The sequence below is a fragment of the Tupaia chinensis genome, unplaced genomic scaffold, assembly GCF_000334495.1.
Source record: "Tupaia chinensis unplaced genomic scaffold, TupChi_1.0 Scaffold000187_1, whole genome shotgun sequence".
Taxonomy (NCBI): Eukaryota; Metazoa; Chordata; class Mammalia; order Scandentia; family Tupaiidae; genus Tupaia; species Tupaia belangeri.
This window is the reverse complement of record NW_006159662.1, coordinates 367,447-384,221: the sequence shown is the minus strand read 5'-3', so window position 1 is coordinate 384,221 and position 16,775 is coordinate 367,447. Positions and strand designations below refer to the sequence as shown.

At 37.8% G+C, this 16,775-nt stretch overlaps 1 protein-coding gene and 1 pseudogene across 1 annotated transcript in view; one reads left to right on the top strand and one right to left on the bottom strand.

Annotated features, from left to right (window-relative positions):
* LOC102484856 (ATP-binding cassette sub-family A member 6) overlaps window positions 1-16,775 on the bottom strand; it is a 74,779-nt gene that overhangs the window by 29,748 nt on the left and 28,256 nt on the right. Inside the window, exons 12-20 of the mRNA XM_006146737.3 lie at window positions 13,213-13,323; window positions 12,633-12,808; window positions 11,385-11,504; window positions 10,717-10,855; window positions 9,374-9,464; window positions 8,313-8,452; window positions 3,568-3,684; window positions 1,728-1,908; window positions 1,160-1,329 (exon numbers count right to left, since the gene is read on the bottom strand). Of these exons, the coding sequence (XP_006146799.1) occupies window positions 1,160-1,329; window positions 1,728-1,908; window positions 3,568-3,684; window positions 8,313-8,452; window positions 9,374-9,464; window positions 10,717-10,855; window positions 11,385-11,504; window positions 12,633-12,808; window positions 13,213-13,323 (1,245 nt within the window). The remainder of the gene's footprint in view (window positions 1-1,159; window positions 1,330-1,727; window positions 1,909-3,567; window positions 3,685-8,312; window positions 8,453-9,373; window positions 9,465-10,716; window positions 10,856-11,384; window positions 11,505-12,632; window positions 12,809-13,212; window positions 13,324-16,775) is intronic.
* On the top strand, window positions 15,782-16,530 carry LOC102484428 (non-specific lipid-transfer protein pseudogene; annotated as a pseudogene).

The following is a 16,775-nucleotide window of genomic DNA, read 5'->3' as shown; positions in this document are numbered from 1 at the left end:
AGGGAAAGCCCTGACGTAACTCCAGATAATAATTAGGGCAGCATAAATGAAAAAAAGGAAATGATGACTTTTTGTTGTTCACTTTTTTCATTTAGGCTTCAAAATCAAAATTCATACTGGGGCTCAGAGTAGTCTGTGATTGGAAAAAAAAGGTCAAGCCCCAGACCAATTAAGATTCCTCCCTTGCAGGACAAGAACATGCACATTAAAATGTAAGTTTTACATGTGCCTGGGACAGCCATACATTCCACTCTATCTCTACAGTTACTTGAGATACGAAACCCTAATGTGGATTCATACCCACCTGGGCAAACAGGAATTCTCAAATGTTACCAATTATCATAAAATTTTGAGAAAAAGGAGGCAAATAAAACACAAAAGACCTGAACAGAGAAGGAAAAATAGTTACAACCAGTACATTGTCCTTAGAATGACTGGAAAGAAAAAGACATATATGGAGCAATAATAAGCTGAGAGGTTAAAAAGAAAACAATTCTAGATTTTAGAAATTAAATAAATAAAATGTTCTCTCCCAAACCCAAAAGAAACACAAAAAGAATGAGAGAAAGAAATGAAAAGATCACCTTTGTTTAAAAAGACGAAATCTACAACCCTGAATCACAAATAAATGTGAAAATTGGAACAGGTGAGGATCAAGAGAGGGTTCCTACTCTGATTGTTAACATTTTTTTTTTAAAGCATCTTGGGTAGAAACATAAAGCCTTCTTCCAAGTTAATTAAGCAATTAGAAAACACCATAAATTCATCATGGGAGTAACAAGATGAGTGGTCTCGTCTTACTTTTTGACACATCATCAGTGTGTATCCTATTTATGGTATAGGTTAGGTTGCTGAAACAAAGAGATCTCAAAACAGAGTGGTTCAGCCCATACAGATGTTTTTTCTCATGCAGAGGCTCTGGTTAGTCAGGTAGACAAGCCGTTCTACTCTACCAGACTCTACAGTGACCAGGGTTCCTTTACTCTTCAATCCACCATCCAAACCATTTCCAAAATCAGAACAAAATTCATGGTTCTTTATTAGTTGTGTTTTTATAAAATTTAAATACACATTTTTTTTCTTACAACTTTTCCCTATATTTGCTATTTAATAATAAAAATAACCTATTTCTGGATTTAAATTTTGTTTTTCTCTTTACCTGTGTTATTGATAATCAACAGGCTGGTAAGGGGCTCGTGGGGAAGCTTTCCAGGAGAGAGGAAATACAGGTCATTCTTAAATTCCCAATCAATCCCATGATGATTTAACACAGCATTAAATATAGTTTCCACAATCAAAGGGAACAGTGCCGTTCCAAATGCCAATAGGCTAAACAAAAGCAAAAAAATTACCATATGAATCTACAGCAATTTTCTTTATTCAGGCAGACATTTCATTAATATTTTTGAGTGCTAAATCTGCTTTACGTCAACAATGATTCTAGGGGCTAAAATTCTGAGTCATATCTTAATTGCTACACAGTACCAAAAAGGATTGCTATGTAAACACCAGATTGTGAGAACAAAATACACACATGTGCGTAAGCCTAATCGAGGGCTAACATACATGTATTCCCATTTTCAGTAAAATCAAGTGTTATATTTATCCATCCTTTGGCAGGAATGTTGAGTCTTCCTTTTTAAGAGAATTTAGTTTTGAATTCTCTTCAGTTTTGAACCCCTTTTGAAATTTATTATCTAACAAAATCACAATACTCTGATACTCACAGGGTCAAAAGTGCTTTTCTTTCTCGTTTTAATTTCAAGAAACGGAGCCGTGCCATTGCAAAGACCTGCATTCTCCAGAGGCCCATGTCATTCACAGTCCTTTGCATTTCAGGAAGAGAAGAGCGAGCTGTCTCCATTCCATTTAGGCTTTCTGAGTCTCTTATCTCTGCTTGTTCAAAATCTACATACACAAACATATATACATATATTTTCTTTTTTCTTTTCCACATTTCTATTCCTATTTTCATTTAGTCTAAAATGATCTGCTTCATCAATTCAAACACACATATGGTCAAATCTTTCATCTTTTAAATTCATCACTGCTGAGAAGCAGAGCATTCAGGATTTATCATTTTTTTTGTTTTAGGTTTTTACCATAGGATGAATACACTTGCCAGACACACAGAGAAAAAGGTAGTTTAGAAATCACTCCTCAGGAGGGATGGCCACACTGCAATTCCCTTTCTTTCATTTTCCTGGGGTTTTAGGCACATGCGCACATGGGCCCAGCATGATTTTCAAGCCACCAGCTAGGACTCAAACTGGTTGGCCACATGGGAGTCCAGCACCTTAACCACCATGTCACCTTCTGGTCCCCATACACATACTTTCAATGCCATCCTGGGGGCATCACAGTTTTTTTCCCTTTTAGTAATACTAAAAATTGTTTTATGTTTGGTTGTACTTTTACAACCAGATCAAGTGATTATCTAGATATAATTTTCCAATAGTTATTAAGTTTGTACATTACCACTGCTGTCTATATTTCACTTCTGTAATTAATTTTCATAGTTACCAATGGTGTAGCATATTAAAACATTTTAAATAAGAAAAGATGTTTTAGAATGTTTGTAGCTCCAATGCAAACAATATAAGAAACATATTAGGATGTCAACAGTCTATAAATTCAGTGAGAAAACATACCGGATTCATAACAAAAGAAGAATTCACAAAAAGGGTGATCTCTTTGTGGCCAGTGATTGAAAGTCAAATAAAGTCCTATCTGTTACAATATTCTGAGGGAGTTCAAGAAATCCCCACAGAAATTGCCACTTGGTGATGTCTAAATATTCACTGCTAAGATATCAGTAATTAGTATGGGGAAAGATCACCAGTTCTGAAACCACCAGACCCGTATGTGAATCCCAGATGTAAGATTTACAGGGGCACTACTTTGATGGTCACTTAACTGCTATTAGATCCGACTTTCTCATTTGTAAAATGTACTGATGACACTGCTGGAAAAGTTACTGTAGGAAGGTAATGTTAAAGGCTTATATCAACATGTAGCCATATATTGATCAATGTCTGGCATAGGAGGAGCCCTAAAATTACAGTTCTTATTACTCTTTTACATACACAGGATTAGATATTGATAATCCTCCCCAATAAGATCATAGTAGAATTTTGTATATTAACCAGCTAAGAGCATTTTTTTATGAGAAATATTGGGTGGTCCTAAAAGTCATTTCACATAGGAAAGATGTATCATGAGTTTTCCAATAACTCAGTATTTGCTCAGACTTCATGCCCCTGATTAAGAGGGCTTCATAGCCTCAAAGTATCGAAGATGTACAGTAAGTACCCCCCAGATAGGAGACAACTTCTAATACAGGAAATAGGCAGTTTCCAGAGAGGAACTTGGTAGACTCCAAGAAAGGATCTTTTTTTTTTTTTGTCCTAGTACATTTATCAGGAAATAATGATAGCTGGTCTCAAACAGCAAAGCCATTTAGAATGAGCCACTTTTCTTAGGGTGAATCAAGCTTGAAAAGTATGCTCAACCGACACACGGTCATTTAGGAACTGATTTTCTGTGAATTATACAAGCGGATTTTACCTTGTTCAATAGTGGATTTTTCTTCCAGTTGTATGAAGACTTCATTCAGATTCGACATAGAAATATCATAACTCATCAAACCCTGGCCAGAACACTTATCAAGATCACTGAAAAGATCTAAGGCAACAGATAGGAATAAATACATTTGAAAAAAAAGCACATCAATATAATTAAATCTTATAATCTCTTAAGAGATGATACAGAATATCATTCAGAAGATTTATGCCTTGGAAATATTACAGAAACCAAAAGCCAAGTTTCATCAGAAGGCTCTCTTGCTCTCTGCAATGACTAGGTTAGAACTCTCCCTTTGTCTTCAAAGTGTTGGCACCCCAATCCTCTATTACCAGCTTATGAACTACCTGCAGAAAATACATGTAATCAGAAAGACCATCATCTTCTCCCCTACACACTACTAGGCCACACATATGGTAGAGACCCATATGCTGCGACTTCCTTCTGTATAGTTGGAAGACTTGCAACTGCTCCTATCAAAGGCTACTCCTTTCATTTATGTTCTGAATTTCATCTCCTCTTAACATCTCGAAGACTTCCCAAAGTGATCTCCACTCTCCCTCTCCTGAATCATCAACTTTTTCTACATTGAATAAGTCATCCCAAACAGACAAAAATGCTATTAAAACCCTTAAACAAAGACAAGCAAAGGGCAGTGGCAATAAAAACAATGTCCTCTCACCTCACCCACATGCGCACATAGCTCTTAAGGTTTGTCTACTTTGCTACTTTCCATCTGTTGCATCCTATACACATTTATCCCCAACAAGTTCAAATGTTATCCTTATCTCTCCATAGCAACTGCTCTTCTCCTTTTTTTAAAGAATTATTTATTTAATTTTATTTATTATTAATATTATTTAATTTGCTATAGGGCATGTGTACTCACCAGAGAGCAAGAGAGGAGAGGTAGAGAGGGAAAGTGAGAGAGCAAGTCACCAGGTCTGGGACTCAAACCATTTTTTTCTGGATCAAGTGGGAGTCTAGCACTTTAACCGCCATGCCACCTGTTGGACCCACAACTGCTCTTTTTAAGGCCATCAACAACTCCACATTTTCAAATTTGGGCAACTATTTTTCTTTTATTTTTTTAAACTGGTTTTCCTCTTTTTTTCTTTTCTGTTTTGTTTTTGAGAGATTTTTGCTATAGGGCATTTGCACTCGCCAGAGAAACAGAGAAAGAAAGTGAGAAATCACTCCTCAGGGGGGTCAACCATGCTGCAATCACTTCTCCTCCAGTCACCTCTCAGGATTTGGGCATGCACACACACGCGCCTGGCATGAGTTTTAAACCACCAGGTCTGGGACTCGAATCATGATTGACTGCATGGGAGTCCAGCAATATAACCATTATGCTATCTGCTGGCCCCATTTTTTTTTTTTTCGTTTTTAACTCAGTGGCATTTGAAGCAGTTGACCAGTCTCACCTTCTAGAAACATTTTCTCCTTGATACATATTTTTCTGACTCTTAATCTGCTTTCTTCTGAGGTTTTAATTCTAGATCATCTTTTTCCATATACACAAACCTAGTTTCTAATCTATCTATATCTTGTAGATTCCCAAATTCACATTTCACTTTTTTCTCTGATTTCTATATATTTCATCACTTGATACCTCTATTTGGAAGTCAAAAATCATTTTAAGGTTAACATTTCCAAAATAAAACATTTATTTTTTTTCTCTTTCTCTATCCAACTAGTCCATCATTTTACAATAAATACTATTACTTTCTACCCAGTGATCCAAGCAAAAAGTTCAGACATCCCCCCTTCACTTTTTTCACTTTTCCTCACAGTCCATAACCAGTTCAACAGCCATCCACTTGTATCACGGTAGACTGATCACCCTCATCTTCCTACCGGTACTATGACATGGCCCCATGACTGGTCTCTAAGAGTTCACTCCTGTTCCTCTTTATCTAGAGTGATCCTCTATGTCCATGGAATGGAAATATAAGTCATATTATATCAATTCCCTGTGTAATGTCTTTCAGTAGTTTCTCAATGCATTTTAAATGAAAATAAAAGTTAATACCACAGCCTCTAGGGTCCAGAAGCATCTCTATTTATAGCAACCTTATCCTTCCCTATTTGCCACTCCACTCCCCACTCACTGCCCTCCGGACATCCCCTTTTCCTTCACACTTAAAATAGTTTTGACCCTTTTCTTCTTGTGGCCGTCCATGACCACTTCTATTATCAGTCATCATTCTATGCATCTGGCCTTGTTTATTATTTTGTGCTACAAAAAATGATTTTATTCATTTTGTGGGTCCCACTTTTCCCTGCCCAGTTGCATGTAGGCTCCCTTAAATAATGATTGAGAGTGACCAGGAAGTACCTCCAGCTTGTTTACCCCTCTGGTGACATAACTGTGAGGACACCTTCTTACCTACCCATCTATTTCCTTCAGTGATGTTATACCTCTATTGCCTACCACAGTAACCTGCTGGGTAACAGCAACTTCCCTGCCTCCCTTCCTTTCCCTCTCTCATGTTCTCATTCCCCGCTGGTATTTTCAGGGATCAACTACCAAATAAATTAATTGCCCTCAAATCCTCATCTCAAGTCTGATTGTCAGGTAACTCAACTTAAGACAAAATCCAAAATCCATTAGGAAATAAAAATTGTAACAGTAAGGTGACATTTGTGCCCAAATTGCATTCTATTATAATCATATTTAGGTTACCTGAAAACTTATTTGTCCTTTCCAAAGGCAAAGTATACACAAGCTTTTCTTTGTTTTCTGTTTTTAATTTAGCATCAGGGATGTGATGATTAATGAAGGATGCTACATTTATCCCCAACAAGTTCAAATGTTATCCTTATCTCTCCATAGCAACTGCTCTTCTCCTTTTTTTAAAGAATTATTTATTTAATTTTATTTATTATTAATATTATTTAATTTGCTATAGGGCATGTGTACTCACCAGAGAGCAAGAGAGGAGAGGTAGAGAGGGAAAGTGAGAGAGCAAGTCACCAGGTCTGGGACTCAAACCATTTTTTTCTGGATCAAGTGGGAGTCTAGCACTTTAACCGCCATGCCACCTGTTGGACCCACAACTGCTCTTTTTAAGGCCATCAACAACTCCACATTTTCAAATTTGGGCAACTATTTTTCTTTTATTTTTTTAAACTGGTTTTCCTCTTTTTTTCTTTTCTGTTTTGTTTTTGAGAGATTTTTGCTATAGGGCATTTGCACTCGCCAGAGAAACAGAGAAAGAAAGTGAGAAATCACTCCTCAGGGGGGTCAACCATGCTGCAATCACTTCTCCTCCAGTCACCTCTCAGGATTTGGGCATGCACACACACGCGCCTGGCATGAGTTTTAAACCACCAGGTCTGGGACTCGAATCATGATTGACTGCATGGGAGTCCAGCAATATAACCATTATGCTATCTGCTGGCCCCATTTTTTTTTTTTTCGTTTTTAACTCAGTGGCATTTGAAGCAGTTGACCAGTCTCACCTTCTAGAAACATTTTCTCCTTGATACATATTTTTCTGACTCTTAATCTGCTTTCTTCTGAGGTTTTAATTCTAGATCATCTTTTTCCATATACACAAACCTAGTTTCTAATCTATCTATATCTTGTAGATTCCCAAATTCACATTTCACTTTTTTCTCTGATTTCTATATATTTCATCACTTGATACCTCTATTTGGAAGTCAAAAATCATTTTAAGGTTAACATTTCCAAAATAAAACATTTATTTTTTTTCTCTTTCTCTATCCAACTAGTCCATCATTTTACAATAAATACTATTACTTTCTACCCAGTGATCCAAGCAAAAAGTTCAGACATCCCCCCTTCACTTTTTTCACTTTTCCTCACAGTCCATAACCAGTTCAACAGCCATCCACTTGTATCACGGTAGACTGATCACCCTCATCTTCCTACCGGTACTATGACATGGCCCCATGACTGGTCTCTAAGAGTTCACTCCTGTTCCTCTTTATCTAGAGTGATCCTCTATGTCCATGGAATGGAAATATAAGTCATATTATATCAATTCCCTGTGTAATGTCTTTCAGTAGTTTCTCAATGCATTTTAAATGAAAATAAAAGTTAATACCACAGCCTCTAGGGTCCAGAAGCATCTCTATTTATAGCAACCTTATCCTTCCCTATTTGCCACTCCACTCCCCACTCACTGCCCTCCGGACATCCCCTTTTCCTTCACACTTAAAATAGTTTTGACCCTTTTCTTCTTGTGGCCGTCCATGACCACTTCTATTATCAGTCATCATTCTATGCATCTGGCCTTGTTTATTATTTTGTGCTACAAAAAATGATTTTATTCATTTTGTGGGTCCCACTTTTCCCTGCCCAGTTGCATGTAGGCTCCCTTAAATAATGATTGAGAGTGACCAGGAAGTACCTCCAGCTTGTTTACCCCTCTGGTGACATAACTGTGAGGACACCTTCTTACCTACCCATCTATTTCCTTCAGTGATGTTATACCTCTATTGCCTACCACAGTAACCTGCTGGGTAACAGCAACTTCCCTGCCTCCCTTCCTTTCCCTCTCTCATGTTCTCATTCCCCGCTGGTATTTTCAGGGATCAACTACCAAATAAATTAATTGCCCTCAAATCCTCATCTCAAGTCTGATTGTCAGGTAACTCAACTTAAGACAAAATCCAAAATCCATTAGGAAATAAAAATTGTAACAGTAAGGTGACATTTGTGCCCAAATTGCATTCTATTATAATCATATTTAGGTTACCTGAAAACTTATTTGTCCTTTCCAAAGGCAAAGTATACACAAGCTTTTCTTTGTTTTCTGTTTTTAATTTAGCATCAGGGATGTGATGATTAATGAAGGATGCTATTTGTTCTGGATCACATATTTCGTTCCTATACAAACTAATATTTAAAAGAAAAGACAAGTCATTGACATTTCACCACTGCTGCAACAAAAGAAATCTCTTACCAAGCACCTAGACTTTGACACTATTTTACTTGGCTTCATGGAACAACAACAACAACAAAAAAAAACTGAGTAAATAAAAATAAAAATAATCCATAGGCTTGAAAAATCTTACGATAAATATATAAATTCAGAACAACAATAAATATACAAATATGTATATAATTGAAACTACATGTCAAGCATGAAGATAAACAGAGGGAGGTGAAATATTAGACAGAAGACACTTCTCCAAGAAAATGATAACAATAATAATTTTTTTTTTTTTTTTTACATCATGACCAGGTAGGCTTTACTCAGGAGATGCAAGGGTGTTTCACAGGAAAATAACTATTATACCAGATAATGCAGCTATCAGAAATTAGTGACTAACAGAAAAATTCGGTGTGCATTCATGTTTTGTTCGGCTACAGGTTGGTTTGTTTGCCTTTTTAACTCTTTTAGCCTGGACATACACTTCTTGCTAGACACAGTTCTCCTCACTCTCTGCCCTGCTGGTACTGGCTTCTGAAATGATTTGCCTTTGTGTCCTATGAAAGAATAAAAATGTAAAGCAGCATTGTGTGGCTCAGCTGAGGAGAGTGCAGAGGGTGAGCAGAGGGAGCAGCTCAGGCTGCACAGAACAGTCAGTTGGAAGAGTGGCACCTGAGGTGTCCTGCTGCAGTAAGCTGCAGTCTATTGTGCTAACGTGTTGCCTAAAACTGATAGTACTCAAGATATGAGGAGGCAGGAAAATAGGGAGGACATGTGGGAGACACTGATCAATCCAGTATGGCAGAGATGATTAAGAGGAGCTCTCTTTCATAATTATCTACCTTTTTGATATACCAGTATTAAAAATATACAGATCCATTTACCTCAGGTGATATCCAAGACCCCATTTCCTCTTCAAAAAGACAGAAGATCCTGCACACTTCAATCTCCCATTAGACATGACCACTTTTCTATCTGAGTAAAAAGAAGCAAGCGAAAAAGGATATTAAAAGTCATTTCTTTTCTATGTAAAAAAATATAGCTGAGGAGCCAAAATTCAAATTCCAAATTAGTGTTCTGTAGGGTGTAACTACATTTATTGTGCATTCAAAACTTTTAAACATACATTAAAATTGATGAATTAGGAGACCAGTAGGTGGTATGGTAGTTAAGGCACTGGACACTCCCGCATGGCCGACAACAGTTCAAGTCCCAGACCTGGTGGCTTTCTCTCTCTCTCTCAACCTCTGTATGTGGGTGTGCATGTGTGTGTGTGCACACACGCCTCTCTGATCAAATTAAAAGAAATGACTGAATAAATAAAATTAAACAAATAATTCTTTTTAAAAATTGATGAATTATGGGACCAGCAGTTAGCATAATGGCTATGTCGCTGGACTCCCATGTAGTCGACTGCGGTTCGAGTCCCGGACCCAGCAGCTTAAACTCATGCCAGGTGTGTGTGCGTGCACGCCCAAGATCCTGAGAGGAGAATGGAGGAGAAGGGATTGCAGCATGGCCATCCCCCCTGGGGGGTGATTTCTCGCTTTCTATCTCTCTGTCTCTCTCTGTCTGTCTGGCAAGCGCAAGCGCCCTATAGCGAAAACCTCTCAAAAAAAAATTGATGAATTAAAATGAACTCATAAATGCCAATCTATTTCAGGATCCTTCAACAACTTCCAGAAAAATAAATAAATAAATAAATAAGTTACATGGATATAGTCTCTACACTGTATACTAAAGAACGAGAGCTTATTTTTCAATCACATACTGTACATAGCAAAGATATGAATGTTTATGGGACCAGCTGGTGGAGTGGTAGTTAGGGCTGGACCCCCACATGGTCAACCACAGTTCAAGTCTCTGATCTGGCAGCTTTTCTCTCTCTCTCTCTCTCTCTCTCTCCCATGCTCTCTCTTACTGTTCAACACATAGGTCCAATAGCAAATTAGAAAATAATAATAACAAATTAAATTAAATTAATAATAATTTCTTTAAAAAAGATTTGGATATTTAAGTTAATTGATGCTTGATTTGAAAATAATAATTGCAATTTTTATTTGCAGTCACAATCTAGCAAATGCATAATCAGTAAGGAATAGACAGTGGAACTAGACTCCTGTGAACCCCTAGATCACCAGGAAAGTTTGGCACACAGAGGTAATGAGCGCTGGAAATAAACTTCCCAAACCCTTCATTGTAATAATGACATAAAATAAATACTTACCAGCCAGGATGTCAGCCTCCTCCATAAACTGGGTGCTGAGGAGGATCACGCGATCTGCTCTTCGTTCCCTCAGGAAGCTCCAGACTTGGTGCCTTGAAAAAGGATCCAGTCCAGCAGTTGGGTCATCTAAGAGCAAAACCTACAAAGGATAAAGACATTTAAAATCTCTCTGTCTTCCATATTAACTATTTCCACTTGGTAGCATGAGAAACAGTAAAAAAAAAAATACATATGTAACTTTTCAACCATTTGTTTCCAATATGACTCGAATGCTTAATTAAGCATAGAAGGTTCTCTCTTGATATCTTACATTGAACATTCTAGTACTTTTAGTGGTAAAGGGTCTTGACATTTTTTAAAAAAATATTTCTTCCATAGGGCATATGCACTCACCAGAGAGAGAGACAGTGAGAGGGGCAGTGAGAAACCATCACCCCCAAGGGGGAATGGCCATGTAGAAATCCCTTCTCCTCCATTCTCCTCCTGGGATTTTGGGCACACAGTCATATGTGCCCAGTATGAGTTTCAAGCCACCGAATCTGAGACTTGAACCAGAGTTGAGCATGTGGGAGTCTAGTGTTTTAACCATTATGCCACTGCTGTCCCTGGGGACTTGACTTTTTACTAACATTCAATCCTCTTTCCTCCCCGTGTATAATCTTACTCACTTGAGGATCTCCTAAAATGGCAATCCCAAAGGTCAGTTTTCTTTTCTGTCCTTCACTTAAGAATTTGGCCAGTTTATCTTGAATGTTTTGCATGTCTAGTTCCAATAAAATTTGTTGTACCTAGGTAAGAAAATATACAAAACAAAAAACTATATATAAAAAATTCAAAACAGTTCCTATTCTGCAATTTTCATTGCCCATTAAAGCAGTGGATGTTTTTTGTTTTTATTTTTGTTTTTATTATTTTTTTAGAGGTTTTCGCTATAGGGAGCGTGCGCTCGCCAGACAGACAGAGAGAGACAGAGAGACAGAAAGTGAGAAATCATCCCCCAGGGGGGATGGCCACGCCGCAATCCCTTCTCCTCCATTTTCCTCTTGGGATCTTGGGCACGCACGCACACGCGCCTGGCGTGAGTTTTAAGCCACCAGGTCCGGGACACGAACCACAGTTGACTACGTGGGAGTCCAGCGACATAGCCATTACGCTAACTGCTGGTTCCCAAAGCAGTGGATGTTTTAAAAGAGAACCTCCTTGCATAAATTTAATTCACAAGCAGATACATCACTGAAGGGAACTCTGTGGTCACGACTGAACTTGGTAAACCTTATTGGCAGTTCAGTTCATCCACACATGCTCATCTACCTCTTGTTCCACCTGCTGCTGGTGAATCCCTTTTATTTTCGCGAACAGGCTGAGATTTTCCTTCACAGTGAGAGTGTCAAACTGAACATTGAATTGAGGGCAGATACCAGTTATCTTTCTGATTTCCTCCAAGTCTTGTATTTCAGAGGGATTTTTATTATAGATGGTAACAGATCCTAAGAATATAAATTAAAAATAATTAATGATGGCAAGACAATTTGTCTTATAGGGAGCGTGCGCTCGCCAGACAGACAGAGAGAGACAGAGAGACAGAAAGTGAGAAATCATCCCCCAGGGGGGATGGCCACGCCGCAATCCCTTCTCCTCCATTTTCCTCTTGGGATCTTGGGCACGCACGCACACGCGCCTGGCGTGAGTTTTAAGCCACCAGGTCCGGGACACGAACCACAGTTGACTACGTGGGAGTCCAGCGACATAGCCATTACGCTAACTGCTGGTTCCCAAAGCAGTGGATGTTTTAAAAGAGAACCTCCTTGCATAAATTTAATTCACAAGCAGATACATCACTGAAGGGAACTCTGTGGTCACGACTGAACTTGGTAAACCTTATTGGCAGTTCAGTTCATCCACACATGCTCATCTACCTCTTGTTCCACCTGCTGCTGGTGAATCCCTTTTATTTTCGCGAACAGGCTGAGATTTTCCTTCACAGTGAGAGTGTCAAACTGAACATTGAATTGAGGGCAGATACCAGTTATCTTTCTGATTTCCTCCAAGTCTTGTATTTCAGAGGGATTTTTATTATAGATGGTAACAGATCCTAAGAATATAAATTAAAAATAATTAATGATGGCAAGACAATTTGTCTTATTAATGTTTGGAGATCTTACCTATTAAAAAACACAAAAAATTGGCATGTATTCACAAACACCTAACATGGTGACTTCATAAATTGTTAACAACTACTAATTATTAACACAAATGCATACTTACAGTAGTGTGTATTTCCCCAGACATATCACATGATGAAATAAAGACAATGATTTTCATAAAAATTAGGAAAATACAAAATATATTTGCAATCATAGAGTTCTGGAAAATGACTTTAAATGAACACTATTTCTCTTCAGTCATTAAAATTGTAATTTAAAATGAAAGAGGTATACATATAATCCCATTTCATTACCGGATGTCTTGATTTAAGAAATTTCTTTTTTTTCTCACCTTCTGTTGGAACAGACAAACCATTAAGAATGTTTAGCAGTGAAGATTTGCCAGATCCACTGTGCCCCAGAATTGCAGTGATTTGACCTTCATATATGTCAAAGAGCAAGCCTATTTTTACAATAAAATATAAACATTATAAATAATAGGGCATAAGACTGAGTTGTTCCTAAACAGAAAACACAACAATTTGGTACCTTTCTCTACATAGCAAGAATTTTAATATTTTAAAATACATAATGTTCAATATTTTCAATATTTTCCCAGTTGCCAAAATATTTATTTAGAGAACTATAGTAATAAAAATGATATTACTGTTATATTTATCCAGAGAAATAAATATAAGAATTAAAATAATACAATACAGGATACAGTGACCAATGAAACAGAAGTGTAAAATGGGCCAAAGTAAACACAAAAGTAAAGATTAATAAAATGATCTTTCAGAGTCATCAAAAAATATAAAATATTTAGTAAACAATACTGGGACAACTAAATAAGTACATTAACAAATATTACATTTATCTTTGTGTGTGAGTGTGTGTGTAATCTGCCAGAGGGTGCATGTGCTCACCAAAAAGAGAGAGAAAAAAACAGAGAGTTGGGGAGGGGAAAGCATTGTGGTCACATTGCAATCCCTTCTTCATTTCTCTATCTCGTCAGGATTTGTGGCACACACACCACATACACACTTGACTTGATTGTCAAGCTGCTTGGGTCCAGGATTCCAACAGAGTGATTGGCATGTGAAATCTGGTCCCTCACCCCCAGGCTATTGGCTGGCCTGATGTTTGCTGTTTTTTTAATGGAAAGTACACACTGTTTTAAAGGGTAACATGAAAGTGGCACTGGCTATCCTGGAACTGACTTTAAATGGAAATATAAAGTATAAGTCTCAGTTTCCTCATTCACAAAGTGAGGGAACTACTAATACGTTTTCCACAGAATTAAATTTAAAAAGCCCAGGTAGGGTCAGCAGGTGGCACAGAAGTTAAGGCAACTGGATCCCCACATGGACAACTGCACAGTTCAAGTCCTGGCCCTGGTGGCTTGAGAATCACACCACGCACATGAGCAAATGTGCCCAAAATCGTGAATGAAGAATGGAAGAGAAAGTATTGTGGAGTGGCCATCCCCCCCATAGGTGATTTTTCTTTCCCTGTCTTTCTGTCTGTCTGTCTCTCTCTGACAAGCTTATGTACCCTATAGCAAACTAAAAGAAAAAAGAATGAAAAGCCCAAGTAATCACTTAGCAGATTAAGTCCTCAATGAACTTTTAAGTATTTTTTGGAACTGTTGTTGATGTCATTGCTGTTAATTACAGATTGCCTGTGAGAGCATCAATTTTTATAAAATTAGAAATGATTTAAAATATGAATCAAGTCATGAAAATATGACTCCTCTGAATAATTCTGCTTCTAGAAATGTATACACAGTAAATAACCAATGAACTTAATGAAGACTGAGCAAAAATGTTCATCCTAGTGTTTCTCATGATAATGAAAAATTATAAACAAACTGAAGTTCATACGCTGGTGTGTTAGTTGTCAATCATGGTATGCATACAATGGAATGTTACTTAACCACTCAGAGGTAGGCTGTTGATGAAGACTTTCTTTTTCTTTTTCTTTTTTTTTTTTTCACTAAACTACAGATTAGTTTATTTTTAACACCCATCATGCCATGAATTCATAAGGAATAGGTTCCAGTAGCTCAGGCTCCTTTCCACTGGTTCTCAAAGTGTATTTCTCTGGGTGGAGCAGGCTGGCACTTTAGTTGAACCCAGGTACCTTTCTCTTTGGCTTCCTTCTTTTTCCTGGTCATTTTCCTTCACACATTTTAGTTATCTATCTCTGCTCTTAGAATGCTTAATATGCTCAATACACACATTAATTCTCTTAGCAAGAATCTTGCCCTTAACTTGTTTGTTCACAACAATGCCAATAGCATGCTGGGTAACATTGTAGACTCTTCCAGTTTTGCCATGGTAACATTTGTGGGGCATTCCTTTTTGAACAGTACCATTCCCTTGATGTCTACACTATCACCTTTCTTGTAGATTCCCATATATGTTGCCAAAGGAACCACTTCATGTTTTCTAAAAGACCTAGAGAGCATATATTGAGTGCCTCTACTCTTTCCTTTTGTGTTTGTCATTTTGGTTAATTACTGGAAGATGGTGGATCCAGCCAAAAGTTTGATGAAGACTCATGAGTGGGTTCTGGAGCTGGCAGAGGGACTGCTTAGCTGCATGTGGAAGAAAAGGCTGAGAGGCGTTACCTCCCACCCTTACTTCCTAAAGAACAACTCCACTTGGCTCCAATTCATGTTTTTATGCCTGTGCTTTCAATTTTTTAAGATGCTACTACTTCTAAACATAGGGAAAATAACTAAAGTTGAAAGTGTTTAACATAAAGAGAGTTGATGAATGCAAAGGCAGTTCATAATGCACTCCAGACATTTAGTTTATAAATTTACAGGTATTTCAATAGTTAATGGGGAAAAAAAATCTAGATGATATTTGTTGAAAAAAACCTAGGGGGCAAAGGTTGCTCTGCAACACAGTCGGAGGAGCTGTGGTCCTGACACTCTACAAGATGGGTTTCCGGGAAGGTGCCAGTTCTTTCAGAACTCATCAAATTGAGGCTGCTCCAACCAGCTCTGCAGGTGATGGGCTTAAGGCAAATCTTGTCTTTAAAGAGATTGAAAAGAAGCTTGAAGAGGAAGGGGAGCAGTTTGTGAAGAAAATTGGAGGTATTTTTGCCTTCAAAGTGAAGGATGGCCCCGGGGTAAGGAAGCCACCTGGGTGGTGGATGTGAAGAACGGCAAAGGATCCATGCTTCCTAACTCCGATCAGAAAGCCGATTGCACAATCATGATGGCTGACTTGGACCTACTGGCTTTGATGACCGGTAAAATGAACCCTCAGTCGGCCTTCTTTCAAGGCAAATTGAAAATTGCTGGCAACATGGGTCTAGCTATGAAGTTACAAAATCTTCAGCTTCAGCCAGGCAAAGCCAAGCTCTGAAGAAATCCCTTTGGCTACCTTTGAAAACCAAGATGAGACATATAGATATATATCCTTACGTTTCATTATCAGAACTTAGGCTGAAACCGCACACTGGCAAATAGCATGAGATAAATTTGTTTCTAAATGAGCGTGACCAATCCCGTTTTTCCTAAGCTCTTGGTGAACAGAGCCTGATGGTATACTACTGCTTTGCTGAATTGCATATAACTGCATTACAAAGTTAATATGGTAATTATGGTTTGGGGTAAAATTGAGTTTCAGAATAAAATTAGGAACAGTAAAATCCGAAAACTATGTAAACAAAGGCTCTCATTTTGCTTATAAAGTATATTTAAGATTATTCTGCTGAGGATTCAATTTGGGAGTTTCCCTTGGAAGAATTAGAAAAGAAATAGAATACTAGTGGAGGGCCAGTAGTATTGCACCTAACCACCTTGATCGATTTCTCATTACTATTTCTTAAACTCTGTACTGGGGTGTTTTTTTTTTATAAAAGAAACTAAAACTTTTATATTTCATGCCTCAGAAATGG